The sequence below is a fragment of the Micromys minutus genome (genome assembly GCF_963924665.1).
Source record: "Micromys minutus genome assembly, chromosome: 8".
Taxonomy (NCBI): domain Eukaryota; kingdom Metazoa; phylum Chordata; class Mammalia; order Rodentia; family Muridae; genus Micromys; species Micromys minutus.
Genome location: NC_137977.1, coordinates 1,147,653 through 1,168,055, shown reverse-complemented (window position 1 = coordinate 1,168,055; position 20,403 = coordinate 1,147,653). Strand labels below are relative to the sequence as shown.

Genomic DNA, 20,403 nt, shown 5'->3' with positions numbered 1-20,403 from the left:
AAACAAAACAGAAAGAAGGAAGTAAGCGAAACACGCAATAATTAATAAAGAACTCAGGATGGTGGTGTTCTTAGGACTGGAGACGGTGGAAATGGGGGTGGGGGATGCATGCTGCCACACAGGTTTTGGGAGCAAGTTTATTCATGTTTAATGTACTATTAAACTACCACACACATAAATAAAATGTAATCAGTCCCCTTTGAGAAAGGCTGTTGGAATAAACATCCATGCAGTATAATGCTTCCGCATCGGGATACACAGGAGCTGAGCCAGCGTTTACCCGGTGCCTCCGTCTTCGTCACAGGGATGGGAATCTAGTCTCTGCCTGCTCCCAACACCCTCGATGTCTTAGACTAAATGACCTCGGTGTCATATTCTGCATTGAATTCCTAATACAACCACTAATGGTCCTGACCCCACAGCACCCCCCACAGAGCTTTGTTCTGTTTGAACATAGAGTCCTTTGCTCAATTCACCTAAACTGCATGAAAGTATAAAGCATTAGAAACTGGAGTGAAACCAGAAGACTAACAGATGTGCCTTTGAAAGAAGTTGCTGGGAGACCAGAGAAGCCATTTGCCTACCACACTTCCCTAGAAAGTGCTAGAAGCAAGATGCCGTGACATGTGGGAGACTGGAAGCCACACGCGGTGGCTCAGTGTCTGCCACACTCTGGGGGTTGCAACAAAGCAGGTGAACCCTGAAGGTGGAAAAATGAAAACAAAGGGAGTTGCAATGCCTTCCCTGAAGCCACACAGCCAGGACAAGCTGGGACCAGGGCCTGCACAGAGCTCTGGAGATGCTGCACACAGCCCAGGACTGTGTACCCGTCCCTGGCGGAGCTACTCTGCAGCTACGTTAAAGAGGTCTGTCTGGGTTGGACGGAATGTGAGGAGGCGTTGCAAGAACAATTACGCTGTTTTCCAGGTGCCTGCCCCAGCCAGATGCCCAGAAAGGAGTCCTACCTGGCAGCAGCTTACATGTTCACCTCATATCAGGCACAGAAATCCTGGCAAGAGGAACATCTAACCACACTCATCCATCAACAGCCCCATCACGTGCCGCGCACGCGCACTGCCAGGGCTCCACTCCAACCCTCCATTCTCTAAGACTCTAGACGCTCCAGTGTCTCCATTGCCCAAACCTGAGCCAGCCATAAGTGGAGAATAGTTTGCAGTGAGACAATTCCAAGCCTAAGGGTGGCCCCTTTGCAGAGATCCTGTTCCCTTTGAGAGGCACCAAAGCATACAGGAGTGGTTACAATTGTTAAAGCACGTGTTTGGTCACTTTCCTGAAAGTTTGCACAGTGTGGAGTGAGGGGCAGCTTCCCAGCACACAGAGTACATGGTACTGCAGCTCCGCACGATTCACAGCCCAGGGGCTGGGATATTACCTCCCAGCTGTGCCAGGCTCCAGGCTATGGAGATTTGAGCGACAGAGAAGACAAAGCACTCACAGTTGATTCTCATTACTTAAAGAAAACTTTAAGAAAAAAATAAATAGGTGTATGCAAAAGTGTAATTCAAAAGCTGTGTGTATGTAATCCAAATTCCAGGTGGGTAAGGTCACTTCAGAGGTCTATATTTTGGAGTTAAACAGATACGTCAGTGAGCGGTCTTGTAGCTATGAGAAAACCATCTACAGGAGGAAAAGTCGTGGCTCACCATTTGGGGGTCTCAGTCCGTGGTCACCTGGTCCCAACTCTTTGGACCTGAGACAAGGAGGACCAGAGCATGTGGTAGGAAGCAAGCTGTTCACCTCTTGGTGACCAGGAAGCCAAGAGGCATGGCAGGGAAAGAGAAATGGCTGGGAACAAGATGAATTCTTACAGTAGTGAACGTGGTTGACAACTTGACAAGTTCTGTCTTCTAGGCAACAAGCCTCTGGGTGTGTCTGATGGATTAGGATGGTATAGCTTGAATGGACTGTCACCTGTGCTAGAGTGGGCCTCAGTGACAGAGCTGCCCTTGAGTTGTCCTTGGTCATGTAAGAGGCCCCTCGGCCATCCTTGTAACTCTAGCAAACTCACTGGTTCATCACCATGAACTGTGGGAATAAGACTGCTTTGGTCTGTCCTCAGCTCCTGCTGAGATGGTAGAGACTGTGTCTGTCTCCTCAGATCCTACAACAGTGCACTCTGGCTGGAGAGCACCGTTCCATGAGCCAGGGTCTAATACTAGACCAAAAGGAGAAAGCAAACTGAGGGCCAGCACTCATCTCCTGCTTCCTGACTGACACACAGTGACAAGCCACCTCATGTTGGCCGCCATGCTTTCCCCACCATGATGTCATACCCTCAAACTCTAAAGCAAAAATAAGCCCACCCACCTTCCCTCCTTCCCTCCCTCCCTCCCTCCTTCCCTTCCTCCTTCCCTCCCTCCTTCCCTTCCTCCCTCCCTCCTTCCCTCCTTCCCTCCTTCCCTCCCTCCTTCCCTCCCTCCTTCCCTTCCTCCCTCCCTCCCTCCTTCCCTCCCTCCTTCCCTCCTTCCCTTCCTCCCTCCCTCCCTCCTTCCCTCCCTTCCTCTTTTCCTCCCTCCCTTCCTCCTTCCCTTCCTTCGTCCCTCCTTCCCTCCCTTCCTCTTTTCCTCCCTCCCTTTCTCCTTCCCTTCCTCCCTCCCTCCTTCCCTCCCTTCCTCCTTCCCTTCCTCCCTCCCTCCTTCCCTTCCTCCCTCCTTCCCTTCCTCCCTCCTTCCTTCCCTCCCTTCCTCCCTCCCTCCTTCCCTCCCTCCCTCCTTCTCTCCCTCCTTCTCTTCCTCCCTCCCTCCCTCCTTCCCTCCAGGCTTGGTTTGTTCATTTGTTTGTTTGGTTGGATACTTTGAGACAGCAACAAGAAAAGCACCTAGTACAATCAGTCCCTAAGAGCACAACCCTAAGGACCTTTCCGTCAGCAGAACCAGGAACAGCCATGACCTTCCCATTTCCCTCGACTCCATCAGATGGCAGCAAGTCATGCCTTTAGAGGGATTTTCCACCCAGACCATAGCAGGTAGAGGTTCACATCCTGACCCTTGCAATACTGTGGCACATTAACGGAATTACTTAGCCCTATAAGCCTTGTTTCCCTTTTATTTCAGTGTTAGTCTTGCCAATTTTGTGCTGTGTTTATCAGGGTTAGCTGTGATTCTGTACATGAAGCATCCGGCTAGGTGTATGAGCACACCACCACTGGGACCGACTGAGTGCTTATTGAAAAGGCAGACTAGGGAGGGCGGGGAACTCGGCTGAGTGTTGGCGATCGGAGCAGCTGGAGAACACAGAAGGCATCCCCATCAAGAGCACAATGGACAATCTGACCACTACACACTATGCCAACCTCATGCACAGCTTCACCTTGAAGCTGCGGGGCACTGTGCAGGAGACTGACCCCCAGAAGGACCTAACCCTCCTTCAAGTTCACTCCAAGAAAAATGAAATTATGGTGGCACCAGATAAAATCTATTTTCTGATTGCGATTCAGAATCCACCTGAATAGGCCACTGTCTGACTTCCTGTGTCATTCCTTAATTTACTGTCTCCCAAGAATAATCGTGTTAATCTTTTCAGTGGGCACATGGTGGTTGTCTGAGAGCCCGTGTAGACCATGCCATTGATAACAGGCAGCTCTGCCCACCCACTGAGGAGTGCCTCTGACACTCCCTTCCAGGCTTCGGAACAAGAGCTAATGCTAAGCCCACACCCAGCTTCCTTCTAACCTTCAGCTCACTTGGTCCAGCTTGGAAAGCTGTTTTTAAAACTAAAAGTAATTTTAATCCCCCCCCCAAAAAAATGCAGACTCAAGTATCTTGCACGGGTCTTCATCTCTGGTGAAAGCAGAAATCGGAATTGTCTAAACCACCTCCAATTATTGCTCTGCTTATGAGTCTGAAAAGCACAGAGGTGATCTAGCTGATACACACAGACATCTGGTGGCCATGGCAACAGGGCCACTGCATTGCTAACAATAAGGCAGTAGGAAGCATCTACAAACCAGGTGGACACCTCGCATTTCATGGGGACATGGTTTGTGTTCCTAGATAAATGTGGAAGGCAGAGACAATCACTGGGGAGTCCAGACACAAAGGAGCAGTCTGTCCAAGAGGAGGAGCCAAGTGAAGAACCCAGGCAGAGTTGACAAGCCGGGCACTGGAGAAGGGAAGAAAAGAGAAAACGACGGGATACAGGGTGTCTGGGGTTGATACCTCACAGTCTGCCGTGGCTACGGGACATGACTTCTGGGATGAGGCACCGCCCACCTGGCATTAGATTTTCTGACTGAGCATCCTTAGGAGTCTTACCTCTCAGTCTCCTTGGAGTTGGTGCTACACACATCCTCTCTGCTTCCCTGTGCTCTTTCTCTTCTCAGTGCACGAACTAATTTAACTTGCATTGGTCCTAATCCATAACCTCCCTCCGGCTGTGCTGAGCTTTCTATGCCTGTGTTCCCTCCTGCAGCTATGGAGAAGCCATCCTGTTCCACATGCCCACATCCCAACTGTATGGCTTGTTGAAACCTTTACAAAAACACCCTCACCTCTCTAACAGTGACTCACTTGCTATTTCTTCAATGGCTGCCCCAGGGCCTTTACATGTCCTATTCTTTCTCCAAGGAACACACTGAATGCAGCTTCAGACTGTTTTCAGGGAGATTTCCCCTAACAAGGAGTACAAATGTTGACCTCTCTTACCGATTTGTGTCCTATCCAGTCACTAACCATTTAAATTTCTAAGAATTATGATAATTCTTGGATTGTAAATGCCCTGAGGTCAGGGACCTCAGAGGCTTTGTTCCCAACCATAAACCTAGACTTGGGTATCTGACACAGGCAAACATTCATTATTCATTAACATAGTTAATAATAGTTAATAGTGGCACGCACTATTCAGCTACATGTTAATTTGTAGTTTAGTGATATTTTCCGTTTGGGATAACAGATGTCCTGTCGCTAAGGTCACCTTTTAGAGTGTTCAGCCTAACTACTCTGGACCTGCTTTCTGTACCACTGTATGAACCTTCCTGTTCTACCTCTCAGACTCCCTAGGGCAACTCTCTTCTCTTCTCCAATGCCTGCTCTGCCAGGAAGTGCCTCTCACACTCACCCCAGACTCCCTGGTTCCCAAGACCTCAAGTTAGTTCCCCAGTTAGAAGTGCTAACTCCCTGTGGTGGTTTAAATGCCCCCCACAGACTCATAGAGTAGCACTATTAGGAGGTGCAGTCTTGTTAGGGGAAGTGTGTCACTGGGGGTGGGCTTTGAGGTTTCAGAAGATCAAGCCAGGCCCAGAGTCTCTCTCTCCCTGCTGCCTGGGGATCCAGAGGTAGAACTCTCAGCTCCTCTAGCACTGGGCCAGCCTGCCAGCCTGCTGTAATGCTCCCCACTGTGATGTTAATGAACTACACCTCTGAACTGTAAGCCAGCCCCAGTGAACTGTTTTCTTTGTAAGAGTTGCTTGCCATGGCCCAAACTAAGACATTTTTCTTACTTATTAAGGCCAAATCAGAAAGGAAAAAGAACAAACAAAAATACAGTCATTTCCGGTTACAACCTACTTTTTCTGTATAGCTTTTTTTTTTTTTTTTTTTAATGCACAGAAGGTGTCCTGGGCCTGTTCACTGGCTGCCCCAAACCTGGGTCTTTTGTATTGTTCAGCCGGAAGCCTCAACTGTGGAGCTGCCTAGTAGACTACTCACTGGAACAGCAACCATTGGCTCTAAGAGCCTGACACCATCCTTGGGGACAGTCAGACTCCTCCTTCCTTGGTCTCCAGTTCCTACTTTAATCTTATAAAATACTCTTTTCTGATGTTTATTCCCATTGTCTCCAAACCCTCAGTGCCTCGGGCGGGCGCTTCATTCACTAACTTCTTTCAAAGACCAGGAACAATACAAATGCCCACAAAGCCAGGATGAAGTGTTGGGAAATCTTGGAGAGCTTATGAAAGTCTCACTCAGGATAATGTTCAAAATCCATCCCACCTGAGTCCTAGAAAGCCCTGCTGCAAGAGCTCTGTTGTTCCTTTACCTAGAGCGCTCTGTCTCAGCTCTGCGATGGCCTGTGGCCATTCTGTTTTCTCACTGGTCACCATCTCCCCAGAGTGCCTTCTTCTGCAATGTCTCACCTGACCTTTACAGTCACCTCACATGTCTGATTCTCAGAAGGTATCCGTAAATATGTATTCAATATGGAATCAAATCCACAAGCATTACCACCAGAGAGTACAGATCTTTATAGTACAGGGTCACCTCAAAAGACATCAGCAGCTCCTGTCCACCTGCAGGTGTTAATGTGCTCACTGGGGCAAGGAAGGCAACCACTGTGACTATTTCTAGTCCATGGCCATGTAGGCAAGAGGCTAGAACAAAAAGGGAGTTCTGGTGCCGGTAATTCCTCTGCTTCTCTATGGAACAGCACCAAGCAAAGGTCGGGTGGCAGGAGGGGGCATCACTGGCAAAGATGTCCCCAAAAGACTTTTCATGAACCCACAAAGGAAGCAGAAGAAAGTAGTAACAGAAAACTAAGGAGTCAGTTTGGCAAAAACAAGAAAACCTAAGGAGTAGGGGACTAGCTTCAGACATTTGTCAGCTAAATTGGGTCCCAGACATCAGAGCCTGGGGGTGAGGCCTGAGAAGAACTCACCCCAACAACACTCGCAGCCTCCAGAGCCATGGAAAACCAAATTTCGTTGTTCCAGATTCAGGTTTGTGGACTCCTTTTGGCAGCCTCAGCAAACTGATTTAATCCTGCACAAAGGAAGTCTTGGTAGAGGTGTGTGTGTGAGGTGCCTCAGCCAAACAACTTCAGAGCACCCAGGCTGGTGCACAGGTGCTTTTGTGAACTAGTCCAAATAGGCCTGAACCCTTCCTCTGTGCCAGGCTGGTGAGTACCTCATCTATAAGGAAGACCCCCTAATACGGATGATAACTACCATCTAGCTATGAGTCTTCCTTGCTCTGTTTAAGAACCACATCAATAGTAGTCTGATTACAAATATCTAAAAACAAAATAACTAGTGGCCTTTGACCTACCCCCAGGGCCTCATACAGTGTCCAGTCCCCATCTTCTGCTCTCCCTTAAAAACAGAGCCCTTGCTTCCCAGTCAAAAAGTACCACGGATTACTGGTTTGAAGCTGCAGTGCTGTATAGGGAGCACTCACAGGCTGGCTTAAAACAGCAATGGTGGCTGTATAGGGAGCACTCACAGGCTGGCTTAGAACAGCAATGGTGGCTGTATAGGGAGCACTCACAGGCTGGCTTAGAACAGCAATGGTGGCTGTATAGGGAGCACTCACAGGCTGGCTTAGAACAGCAATGGTGGCTGTATAGGGAGCACTCACAGGCTGGCTTAGAACAGCAATGGTGGCTGTATAGGGAGCACTCACAGGCTGGCTTAGAACAGCAATGGTGGCTGTATAGGGAGCACTCACAGGCTGGCTTAGAACAGCAACGGATGGCCTCCCTCCGGAAGTGAGAAGCTGTACTCAAGATGTCTACAGAGCTGTGCTCCCCTGAAACCTGTAGGGAAGGCTTCTTCTGTGCTTCCTGATTCCAGAAGCCCAGCCCCCAGACATCCATCTTCACTGATGTACCAGGAACCTCTGCTTTGAAGCCCAACACACCAAGGCCACACAAGCGACATCCCAGGCTTCACAAGAGCAGGTGTGAGGTTCCAGAAGGTCAGGTCTGGTGGTGTTCCCTCATGGAAGAGGGTGTAGGGAGCTCATTGGACCTTCATCTCAGGTCCCTGCTGCTCCTTTCTGCATACGGCCTCGGAGCCTTATGACATCAGCGGTATGAGGGCACACAGAGGTAGAGGCTAATGGGTGGAGGAATCCATCTCTGCAGCCGTGAGGAAGTCATCACCGTTGCTGGGCAGAGTGAGACTCTGTGCTTTATAAGCAGCCTCAGTAAACTCACTGGCTCATCAAACTAGACTGGGGAGCAGGCATTTGGTCTGTCATTGGTGCCCTCCAGGGAAAGTTCACGAAAGAAACATCTGCCTTCCAAAAAAATCACAGCTTGTTGAAACTTGGTGTTGTTCTGGCAGGAAACTTTTAGGCTGGCACTACCCTCGAATGCTGCACCGAAGACAAGCTGCTGCAAGAAAGACCGTCGGGGGCAGAAACAGCCCCACCCTGGAAGGAGATTTGAATAGAAACAGCTCCGAAGTGATGTGGAATCTGCTGGATGGTGCAAAGCTCAGCTGAGCGCCAAGGAAAGCCCGGGTACCTGCACAGTGGGTAACGCCAGGCTCTCCTCCCTTAGTTACTGGGGTTTGAGCCTTGGCTTTAGTGCATACTTACCGTGTGGTCTTAGACATGTGGCTTAACCTCTCCGTGTTTCAGAATTCTTTCTGGTAAGATGCACGTGTCCAGCAAAGCTCCTTCATAAGTGTTGTGAAATGGCTGTGGTGATGGAGCCACTTACAGGGAGAGGTGGGGTGGCTCAATAGATCAGTGTGCTAACTGTGCAAACCTGGCAGCCGACGTTCCAGTCCAGACCTCATGCAAGGGTGGAAGGAGAGAACTCTGTTCTACAGTATTACATTAGGAGTGTGTGTGTGTGTGTGTGTGTGTGTGTGTGTTGCTGGCTTTCATGCAGATGCTTACCACAAATTCTCAGTGGCACACACCCACACACAGATATGAGGTGTATTCACCCAGTGCCTAGCTTCATTAAATACTGCACTAAAGTGTTACATTACAGTCTCATATTAAGTAGGCCCTGATATCAGCCTACGCCTCCCCATCTGCCCTTTACCTGGTGCTGTCATATAAACTTTGCACAGCAAAGTGCTAACATTGGAGTAACAGGACCAGCTTCTTCCTCACTTCGCCTGGTGAGCAGTCACTAAAAACCCAGGTCTCTCTCTAACCAGCATCCATTCATTAATTCCATGAGTGTTTCTGACCATGTGAACCTCACTGAGAGATGATGCTTACAAGACTGAAAACCAGGACACGTGAGGCTCAGTGAGCTGCTTCCCCTGGGCGGTTTCCACTCTGTTGGCAAGAGAACTCTAGTTCTAATCCGTGCCCCGGAAGCTCTGTCTTGCAAAGCAGGCAAAGGCCATCTGCAGATGCAGCCCTGCCCCAGTGGATTCTCTGTAGTGCCAGGAGTTTGCACACACACCATAACCACAGGCAGGCCCTTTCATTTAGACCCTGGTTTAAAACAGACCATTTAATAAACTTTAAATAAAAACCACTTTCCTCAGTGGACAAATGGACCCAGAGATACCTAAATGACAACCAGAAACAACTCGTGGTTTGGAAAAATATGTTATTGCCACATAACTTAGCTTTAAAAATTAATCCTCCAAATGTTGTTTTATCATATGCGAAAATGCATCCTTCAGATTTTAGATACAAGCAGTCTCTGAACCAGTCATTACCATGTTCCAACGCAATGTTACACTGCTGTATTAGAGGCTCCAGAAGTGTTTGTCGTTGGGAAAGAGTCAGCAAACGAAATCTGTCCAGTACATAAAGCAGTGTACATTGTGACAGCAAAAGAAGTTTACGGGCCAGCAAGATGTCTCAGTGAGTAGAGGTGTTAGCCACCAAATGTGGCCATCCTGAGTGTGATTCCCAGGACCCACATGGTGGATGATAACTGACTCCCACAATTGGCACTATTACCTCCAGCATAAAAATGCATACATGTACATCATGCAAGCCCACAAAACACACACACACACACACACAGAGTAATGTGAGGCAAAAGAATTTTACATAAAATTGTTATATGACTACTATAACAAACAAGCTTGCCATCTGGAAGTCTTACCTAGGAACTGTCTCCACACTCGATGAAACACCTCAACATCTTTGAAAATTCTTTCTAAAAAGGTCAGATTAGAGCTGGGAAGCGATCTCCTCAGCTCAGAACGTTTCCTGCGTATGCATGAAGACCTGACTGAAGTCCCCAGCACCCACTGATGTGCCGGACATGGCCCTGCACGCTGCATCAGTGCTGAGGGACACAGGGGGCCTGCTGGCTGCCACACTAGCCTCAGGCTCAGTGAGAGAGGGACAGAGAAAGACGACAGAGGTCACATCTGACCTCCACAGGCACCTGTAATACAAGTGTGCATACGCCACAAACAACACACACACACACAGAAACACACACTTACAAACACACATATACCGATATATATACCACACACACATACATACATATACACACATACAACCACATATATATGCACACTACACACAGACATACACATACATACATATACACACAACACACATGCAAACACATAATACACATACACAATATACACACACAGACACATACTCATATAAACACAGATGCTACACAGACACTCATAAACGCACCACACACAGACATACTACACGGACACACACATACACATTCACATATACACCCATACACATTTACATATATATACCACACATTGCACTCACACTTTTACACACCACACACACCATGCACACATACACAAACATCACACACACTGACACACACAGACATACACATCACACACATGCATATACATGCACATTCACATACTTACAAACACACCACACACACACACCATGCACACAACCCACACACACTCACACACATATATGTGCACCACATAAACACACATATATGTGCACCACATAAACACACATATATGTGCACCACATAAACACACATATATGTGCACCATATATACACACATATATGTGCACCGCATACATACAAACACATACACACATATGTGCATCACATACATATACACATATATGTGCACCACACATATATGTGTACTACATACATACACATACATACACACATATGTGCACCATGTACACACACATGTGTGTGCCACATACATACACACATATATGTGTACCACATACATACATACACACACATGCACTATGAGCTACCATTATGAATACTGTTTTATATGAAGTGACACACAGGTTTTCTGGGGTCAGGAGAAGTTGGAATAAAACTCACGTGTGAACTATGCCGTCCCCTTCTTTACCTATGAGAGTGGCTTGTAAATGAGAGGAGGAGATGACATCACACCCATCAAAGCTGTTTCCCTGCAGTTTCCGGAAGACTGGACCTCACAAGGACTAACCATCTAAGGATAGCTTTGAGTCTGGAGTCTCTTTTCAGGCTCAGAATGTAGAATCACCATTTCATAATTGTTTGTGGATGAGTGGGTGAGTTAAATAGAGTCATCATTGGAAAGGGGGGAGAAAAACATGCATATGTTTGTCAAAACTCCCGAGAGTCTATGAAAAGAACCACAACAAGGTCATGAGATGTAAAATCAATAATCGAACATCGACTGCATCTCTAGCACGGGTGTGTGTTGTTTATATAGAGAAGAGCGGCTGCTACTTTTACTGCAGCCCTGGTCCCTGACAGGACCTGGAAGCAATGACACACAAGGGGACACGCCAGCCCTTGGTTGCCAAATGTCACACTCAATGCAACCTTGAAGAATCAGCTGATTCCAGGGCTACCCTCCCTGAAACATGCGAAATCAGAGTCATGAAGCCTTAAAAAATGTGGGGAGTTGCCAGAAACAAGCAAGTGGGGGACTCCCAGGATCTGCTCCTGCCCCCCACTGAATTAATCAGCAAGTGATTGCTAAAGGCATCTTTTTCAGAACGTGTGTCTGTTCAAAACCCCACAGCAACCCGTGCAGAGCTGGAATCTGAAGCTAAGTTGTTTATATGACTCAGCCTAAAGGACTGTAATTGATACATTTTATAGAATTTAAATTATGCTTCCCTAAAACTGTGGGGAAGGACTTGTGTTTCAAACATTGGAAAAAGATAAGTAGTTTTCATATGTGGAGTAGAGACACCACACAGAGCCAACTGTAGGCTTCAGTTTTCCAAAGCCTACTTTTAATTATGGTTCTTAAAGGCTTTAACCTCCCTTTTTGCCCACCACCCACCAGAGGTAGTGGAAAAGAAAGGTTATTCGGATACAGGTATTGGACCTGTTTGGAGATTGTTCTTTGGAGCAGGTCCCATCTGCACTGTCAGGAAATCAGCGGTTTGGGTCACAGGTCAGCAGCGGCAGCTCCATCCGCTCACAAACGCTTCCCAGATACAGCAGCTGCCCTGTTCAGTAGTGTCAGGACAGCAGACACAAATCCGCAACAGTGGCACAACCTAACAGAGACAGCCAGGCCTCAGCTGAATCCAGGCGTTACCAGGAGGGATTAAGACCAGCGGAGATGCTTGGAGAAGTTGAGAAGTTCAGCTGCGCCTCTCGGGGAAGTAAAGATCAGCAAGGACGGAGATGGAGAAGCATTGCAAGGCAGGCAAGCCCTGGCGCTGTCCGCCCAGTCCCATTACTACTCCCTCTAAGCATCACCTGCCCTCCCACCGGGCTCAGCAAAACACCATGTGAGTCTGACTTAGCAGAACTCCCAGTGAGTGTGGATTGGCTCACATCGCTCTGCCAATCAGCCCAAGTCCACAGAAGCAGCAAGCAGCCTCCAGACCACCACCAGAAGTGTTTTGGCTCGTTTTTCTCTATGGAATCACGGCTGAGCAGTGTGTACGGGCCTCTCCTCTGTGTTCTCTGTGATCCTGACTGAGGTCTGCAATTATGGGCAAATACTGGGGGCATCCTTTTAAATAAAGAGGGGCTGGAGAGCTGCTGTTCTTCCCGAGCCCTGGGGTTCAATTCCTAGTGCTCCCGTGGTGACTCACAACCATCTGTAACCCCAGGTCCAGAGAATCTGGCGCTCACTCGGGCCTCTGGTCACCAGGCATATATGTGGTACACATACATATATGCAGGCAAAAGCCTCATAAAAATAAAGTAAATTAATTAAAGCTATTAGTCACCTTTAAATGTATAGGACATTTGAATTGTCACAGTAATTTTATCATTAATAATTGTTACAAGAAGGACACAGTAAATGTCTTAAATTTTCCGGCCCTCACTCCAGGATTTTATGTGAATGAAAGGAAAGGGCCCTGTTAACAAATGATTCTCTTTCACAATAGTTCTATAAACAGAACCTTGGTGTGACTCAGTTTCCTGTTTATGGCCATTGGCACCAAGTTATACATGCAGCTGAAACTCGCTTGTGGTTTATAGCACAGCCACACTTACCCATGCCCATGTGTGCACGCATGCGTCTCTGTCGGCCAAGTCAAACACAAACTCTCCGTGGGAGCCTCGGTGGGATGCAGGGATGGATAAAGGATGAGTGGACCTGTCACTGTACCAATTCAGGATCTGTTTGGCGAATACGCGCACTTCATCTCTGACAGCTGTAGTGTTTACGCCAAGCTAACCTGAAGTCTTAGGTCACATAGTCTTAGGACGCATATACCCACATGGCTGCCTGTGGGTATATACACTGGAGTGCAGGTCCCCACTGTGGCTAGGGGCATTACCCACTTATAGCCGGAGTGAACCCAGGTCCTCTGGAAAAACATCAAGTGTTCCTAACCGCTGAGCCATCTCAGCCCCTGAACTGAGATTTTTCAAGAGACCTCCAATTCCCACTTTACCAGTGCTGTTGTCCAGTGTGTAACATCTCCAGGCTCCACAGGTAAGGGAGCATGCAAAGCCAATACACCTGTCAGGTTAACTCTGTCCCCGTCAAACGCCCAGTGGTTTCTAAGTTCTTGCTGCACTGCAGACTTCATAATAAAGCATGGGCCAGACCCTTGGATCAAAGAAATCTCTCAAAACAAAAACTCAGAGCAACCGTGAGAATCCAAACCCTTCTTAATGGGATCTTTAGGGCCAGGAACAGCACAATGGATAAGAAAGATTCTCACACAAACGGTACTCAGAATCATAAATCATCGTTAAAATACCAGCCTCACTGTTACAGATACACTACCAAAAATAAGCCACTGCCACAGAACCAGGTTCTATTTTCAGAAATGACCTTTGCTCGTTTCTGTAACTTTAATTTTTGCAGATCCTTTTGGCGTGAAATTCTAAATCTTGGCTGGCTTCACAAACTTATTTTTAGAAAGTTCAAGAAACAGAGCTGTTTTAGTTAACCCCTCTCCTTCCAATCTCTAGCTACACATCAGCAGGGTCATGTTCAAAATCATTGATGCAAACAACAGATTAATAACTATCTCTCTGTCCTTCTCCACCTGTGGGCAGCCACCTCTCATGAGATGAAGGACAAGTTCATGAATTACTGCCCATACTGGGTGAACTTGACCAGGAATCCAACCTCTAGAGTTCAGCTTTTTCTTCCTTCTCCAAACATGCTTCTTTCCTCTCAGCAAGTAATCTACTTTCCTGCATCCCTCAACTGTTGGAGCAGAAAGTAACTTCAGTTCATTTGTCTTTGTGGAGGAAAATACCAAACATAGCTTATCACCAAATGGAGGAGTCCTTAGGAGGTGATGCCCTGACCTGGAGCCACAGTCTGCTGAGTGGACTTGAGAAGCCGCTCCTTCTGAGAGTGATACCATGTGCACTGGCCTGTCTTACAAACCCAGCAAAACCGGCAAAGGCACTTTACCGGGCGGTCAGACAACAGGTCAACCTGCCCCTCAATAACACTGCCACTTGAGGAGCATACGGTGGCTCTCTGTGGGCAAATCTGGGTAGAACCTCAGTTAAGGATCTCTGTGGTGAATTTTTCACTTCACACCTGCTCTACCCATAACTGGAACAATTCTGTCCAGTGCTGCTGAGACGAGCAATCCAGTACGCCAAGGAAGTACACATTCAAGCTATAGTTGATAGTGATTTTAAAGTGAAAAACTGTTTTGTTATAGGGGCCTTCACCTAGTCCTTAGGTCAGATGATCACTTTTATTTTTCATGGTTTTGAGTGTCGGAGAGAGAAGGTAGGTTATCAGCCCAGTGTGTGACCATGACACATAACCTGGCCAAATGGAATCTGAATTCTCTTCCCTCATATGGCAGAAAAGATGCAACTCGGACTGGAATGAGAAGCGGGCATGACTCTGTCTCCTGACAATGCTCATTGCTGACGCACTGAAAATGACTCAAAGGTGAGGAGCCGAGATGGCAGGCCAAAGCCAGGCAGCGTGCTCCCATTATTTCTCAACATTCTGAATCTAGACCGCCAGCAATCAGCTTCTCACCAAAACTGGTGGCTTAAGGACACACTGAAGTGTAAACAGAGGGACACTGAGAGACCCAGGCTGCTTATGGGACAGAGGGTGAGGAAGCAGAACCCTGTGGCCTGACCGTCTGGTGGAGGGACACAGGGACAGGAAGACAGCAAGGGAAGGCAGTCTGGAAAACTTGCCAAGCTGTTTCTTTAGGAAGTGTTAGTTAGTTCCTGGGATGGTTAGTTACCAAGTGTCCACTTGTCACACCTGAAATCATCTGCCAGTGAGCAGAGCAAATGATCTTCTCTGTGCTATCAGAAGCCAAAACCCCAATGACCTTTTCACAGACACACACACACACACACACACACACACACACCTGAACAGCCATAGAAATCCTAATTTCTAAAGAAAGCAATGCTGGAGATATCACACTACCGCACTTCAAATCATACTACAGAGCCATGGTAATTAAAACTTCATTGAGCCGTCACCAAAACGGAAACAGACTACGGGAATAAAACAGAGGTTCCCCAGACAAACGCCTGCAGTCACACCCGTCCACTTTTTAACAGGTACCAGCCACCCGCTCTTTGTGTGAAACCGGAGGCGCTGAAAGTGCCACAGGAAAGCAAGGCGAAGCACATACGATGCAGGAAACAGCCGTGATGTCTACACGGGACCCACTGGACCAGACAAGAGGATGGGATTGTGTACAACTGAAAAGTTCCCATACCTTCCAGAAAACAACCAACAGAGTGAAGGGACGTACACTGAAAATTTCACCAGCAATTCAACCAGTACAGGGTTAATACACAGGATATATAATCAAAACACCTAAACTAACAAACTGAGGAGATACTTTACCCCCAAATGAAAAATAGCCAACAAATAGATCAAAACGCGTTTGACATCCTTTGTCTGAAAATGCACATCAAAACTCACTGAGACTCAGTGATCATGTCACCATGGGTACCACGAAAATAAGATGGGCTGGTGAGCATTCCTAGAACAAAAGTCCTTATTAAGTGCTGATAAGAATATAAGCCACTTTGTCACTATGGCAACTGGAATGAAGCTCCTTAAATCAGAAATAAATAAAACTGCTCTATAGTGCCACCATACCAGGTGTATCCCCAGAGGGGACAAGGTTAGCTGACATCAGAAAGTCCTGCACATCTCTCTGTGCTGATGTTCACACGCTTGCAGTAGCCAGTGTGGAATATCCTAGGTGTCCATCAACAGACGGAGGGGTGAAGAAAGCGTGCTGAATATACGCAGCAAGATTCAGTTCTCTGCTCTGGGTTGTGACTCCTTTGGGGACTGAACAGCTCTTTCACAGAGGTCACCTAAGACCATCAGGAAATACGGATATTTGCATTATGAGTCATAATAGGAGCACAATTAGTCATGAAGTAGTAACAAAAATAATTTTATGAATAGAGGTCACCACAAGACAAGGAACTGTATTAGGGGTCGCAGCATTAGGAAGTTCGAGAACCACTGCAGGAGAGTGCTGTTTGGCCATGGTGTGGGGCAGGAAAGCTGGCTCTGCTGTGCACCAGCTACCACATGGCTCTGCTCAGTGGACAGTTTCTGGTGTGATGACGGTAGACTCATCCTTCCTGGCAGGCCACTAGGAAGTATATGGACAACACAAAGTCAACTTGCTTTTTCCTTTTGGGGGAAAGGTCACAAGGGGGGCAGGGTAACAAGGGGGCACGGACATGGGAAGACTGAGGGGTGAGTGTGATTAGGGTGCGTGATGTGAGATTCCCTAATAATAATAATAATAATAATAATAATAATAATAATAATAATAATAATGTGATGATGATGATGATACAAAGCTCATATATACCCCAAGGATAATGGGTAGAACTGGAGACCGTCCAAATAAACAAAATCAACCAGACTAAGAAAGAAAATCTCCCAGTACCCCTCACCTGTGAATCTAAATTTAAGAAAAGTCAGGAAAGTAACAGGTGAACTATCCAGAAAAGGGGTTCGGGGGGAAAGAGGGGGACAGGGTGGAAGGTGAACTATCCAGAAAGGGGGTTCAGGAGGAAAGAGGGGGATGGGGTGGAAGGTGCTCAGCATATGGATGTGATTTGCAGGAGTGAAAATTGAACCATTGTCTTGATAATTAATACACAGTAGAAAAATTGCTTTATAAAAGCATTACATGGATTTCCCCACACATTCCAAACTTGCTGACTCTCTCTGGGATGGCAACTGAACGCTGGCAGGGATCTGATATTAGACCAATGAAGACAGACCCTCTGCTTCCTCAGAGCAGGCAGCTCGTGTCAATGGTGGATGGGAAAACACACACTTTCCTAAGGAAGTGTGTGCCTCATGGAGGAAGAAGCATTCTGGGAATGTGTGCCTCTCTTGTAGCAAAGCCAGAAACTCATTAACTTTAAAAAGTCTCTTATTCTCATTTACCTAAATGTGAAACAAATTTCTCTAATGTATTTTAATTTTTTTTTTCCAAAAGAAAACTGCCAGTGCATTTTGGGCAGATTGTCTGAAACATTAAAACACGTGATTTTCCCTGGGAGGAAATGTTGGCTATAGCATGAACGGGAGCCATGACCGGCCAAGTTTTCCCTGGTGTGGGGGTGGGGAGTGCGCTGAGAGAATTCTGCGTATGTGACTTAGTGAGTGCAGACAGCAGGAAGCCTGTCACACGCCCCCCTGTAGGCTCCTCAAGTGAAACACTTGCTTTAGCCTGTAGTACAGTGCCATAAACCAGTGCTTCCAAAAACACCGGTAACTGACCCAGGACATCGCTCACACAGCCTAACCTCCAGATTAAAGGAGAGAAGAACGCAGCTGAAAGTGGGAAGGAAAAGAAAGGCAGGAGAGAGAAGAGAGGACAGTGAAGCAACAAGGCATGGCCATGACCTCAAACTCTCCGTTGTCCTGCCCCCAGCCTGCCAGAGCTGAACCTCCAGGTAAATCCCAGCCTTTGTGGCCCAGACCGCTCATTTGGTTTTCTGTTGGTGTTCAGTACCAGGAGGGCCTAGGGCCTCTGCGTGCCAGACAAACACCTACCACTGGACTATAAACAGCATGAAACTACCAGAAAGCAACTTGGAATCGTTGAGCAACAAGTATTAAACTAAATGTGTCAGAACAAATTCCCGTATTGCATGTGTATACATTTCTTTGTTTGTTTGCTCTTTTTTATGTTTTATTAGTTTATTTTATGTATGTGAATACACCATCACTGTCTTTAGACATGAGGTTTCTGGGAATTGAACTCAGAACTTCTGGAAGAGCAGTCAGTGCTCTTAACCTCTGAGCCATCTCTCCAGCCCTTGTATACATTTCTAATAACAAACAATTAAGGCAAAACTACCTGGAGCCCGCTCATATTCTATAATAAAAATTGTTTTACCATGGATTTATCTTTTCAGTTTTCTTTCCATGGAATGAAATATGCATGGTATGTTAGCATGCTCACGTGAATATAATTTATTAATAATTTTCCATCTACCACGTGGCACTTTCAACTACCTTCATTTAAGGTGGCGCCAGTCAAGACTGCCTAATACACTAACCCAGACACCCTAAGCTCCAAAATTACTCCCGCTTCCTTTAACACATCCTCTCTTCAGCCGGACTTCAGGGAGAAAGGATAGCTTGGAGTAGAGAGAATTTGGACTTAGGACTAAAGTCGAGTGCTCATATTCATCCTGGGGTCGAATGTTGCTCGTTGGCCTTCCCAGGCCCTCCCGGCCCAAGCTGAGGCCCCGTGCAAGGGCCTGGCACAGCCCCAGGTGCTGATCAAGCTAGAGCAACCGCGCACACCCTCTTTTCTGCAGGGTGGTGTCGGCCAAGCTGTTTCTGCCCACTGAAGGTCTCCTTGGCCCGCAGAACTGCGTTTTGGCTCATCATGTGAATCTTTTTGCTGACAGGGAAGATGTACCAGGGATAGAACTGGAAATACTACCGAAGTCTCCCAGGCATAAGGTTGCAAAAATGAAAAGTCTGGCAGCTGGCACCACTGAAGCCCGGGGTCTGTCCTGGGATGGCCAGGTGCCATTGGGGCATAGAGATTTTGCTACAAAGCCTCGGACGGCCTCTTCTACAAGCTGGAAACTGACCACAACTTTCACTCACCCTCGCTTTTGCCCACTCTACCCACCTAGTGGCCGGAGCAGTGTTCTCATAGGCTCATACCATAAGCACTGCGCCCAGGTCACAGGGTCCCCAACCAGTCTGGCCTTGGGACAGCTCAGTCCCAGTCACTTGAAGTCATTAGGTCGAGTTGGGAAAGGAAGACCCATCCTTTGGCCTCAGTGACTGGCCCATGTAGGGAGCTAGTCACCACTCTCAACCCAGTCCCCTACTATCCGCGGTGGACCGTACCTGGATGGTGTGGCCGCTGCCCTGTGCTGTGGGGCCGCCCACCAATTTGCAGAAAAGCTCAGGCCGGGGCCTAGAGACCTCCAGGTCCCGCTCCCCGCAGGTGGCGGTGGCCCAGATCTTCGCTGCCTGGGCCAGGTTGAAGTAGGGAGGGTGCAGGCTGAACGGGGCCGCCGGAGGGTCCTGAGCCACAGTGCCCCAGCAGGGCGACATCCTCAGCAGCAGCAACAGTATGAGCAGCGGCGCAGAAGATCGCTGTGCCCAGCCCAGAGCCACCGCCATCCCGCAGAGCTGGGTCTCCTGCCTGTGCCTGGGATGGCACCGCGGAGCAGGAGGCTGCTACTCTCTGCGCGCCTGGGCAGCCCCGGGAGTAGGCGGTGCCCCGGGCCGCGCCCCTCAGTCCACGCGCTGAGCCCGCTGCGTGGGCGCGGCTGCTTAGCAGAACCTGCAGCTGCTGCTAACACCGGGATCAGGAAACTTCAGGCATGGACATTACCAGCTGCAAACTTTCCGGGCTCCCCAAATCTAGGAGACCAGGGGCGTTGCTCCGACTGTCCTAAGAGCCAGGTCAGAAATCAAACCAGAGTGCTCTCTGAATACTCCAGCTTCTGAGAGGTGTGCAGGAAACTGCCTCCGCCCGTAGAACTCAAAGACGTTTTCAGTTGCCAGTCGATCTGTTGGCTCGTTCTTCTATCTGGCCGCTACAGCTACACACTGAGTCTGGAATTACAGCATCTGAATTAGCAGTGGTGGAAGGTCTACATCCAAACCACAACCCTGTGGTGCACGCTGTGGTTGGCAGAGACGGTACCTCGGGTGAAATCCTTTAAATGTCCAGGTACTACTCCCTTAAGGTTGAGGCTTGGACACCCTCCAACACTGAGTGCACAGTAGGTCCTCTAAGCTATTAGAGGAGGTGCCATTGGCGGGGAAGCCAGCATGCTCAAGGGCTCCCAGTGTCCCAGACGAAATAGGAAGGAGGGGAGACAAGC

At 47.9% G+C, this 20,403-nt stretch overlaps 1 protein-coding gene across 1 annotated transcript in view; it reads right to left on the bottom strand.

Moving 5' to 3' along the window:
- Window positions 1–19,693, bottom strand: part of LAMA3 (laminin subunit alpha 3) — a gene marked incomplete at its 5' end in the record, with an annotated part of 209,094 nt that extends 189,401 nt beyond the window's left edge. The window contains one exon of the mRNA XM_080919740.1: window positions 19,415–19,693. Within this exon, the coding sequence (XP_080775866.1) occupies window positions 19,415–19,693 (279 nt within the window). The remainder of the gene's footprint in view (window positions 1–19,414) is intronic.
- Window positions 19,694–20,403: the final 710 nt, after the last annotated feature.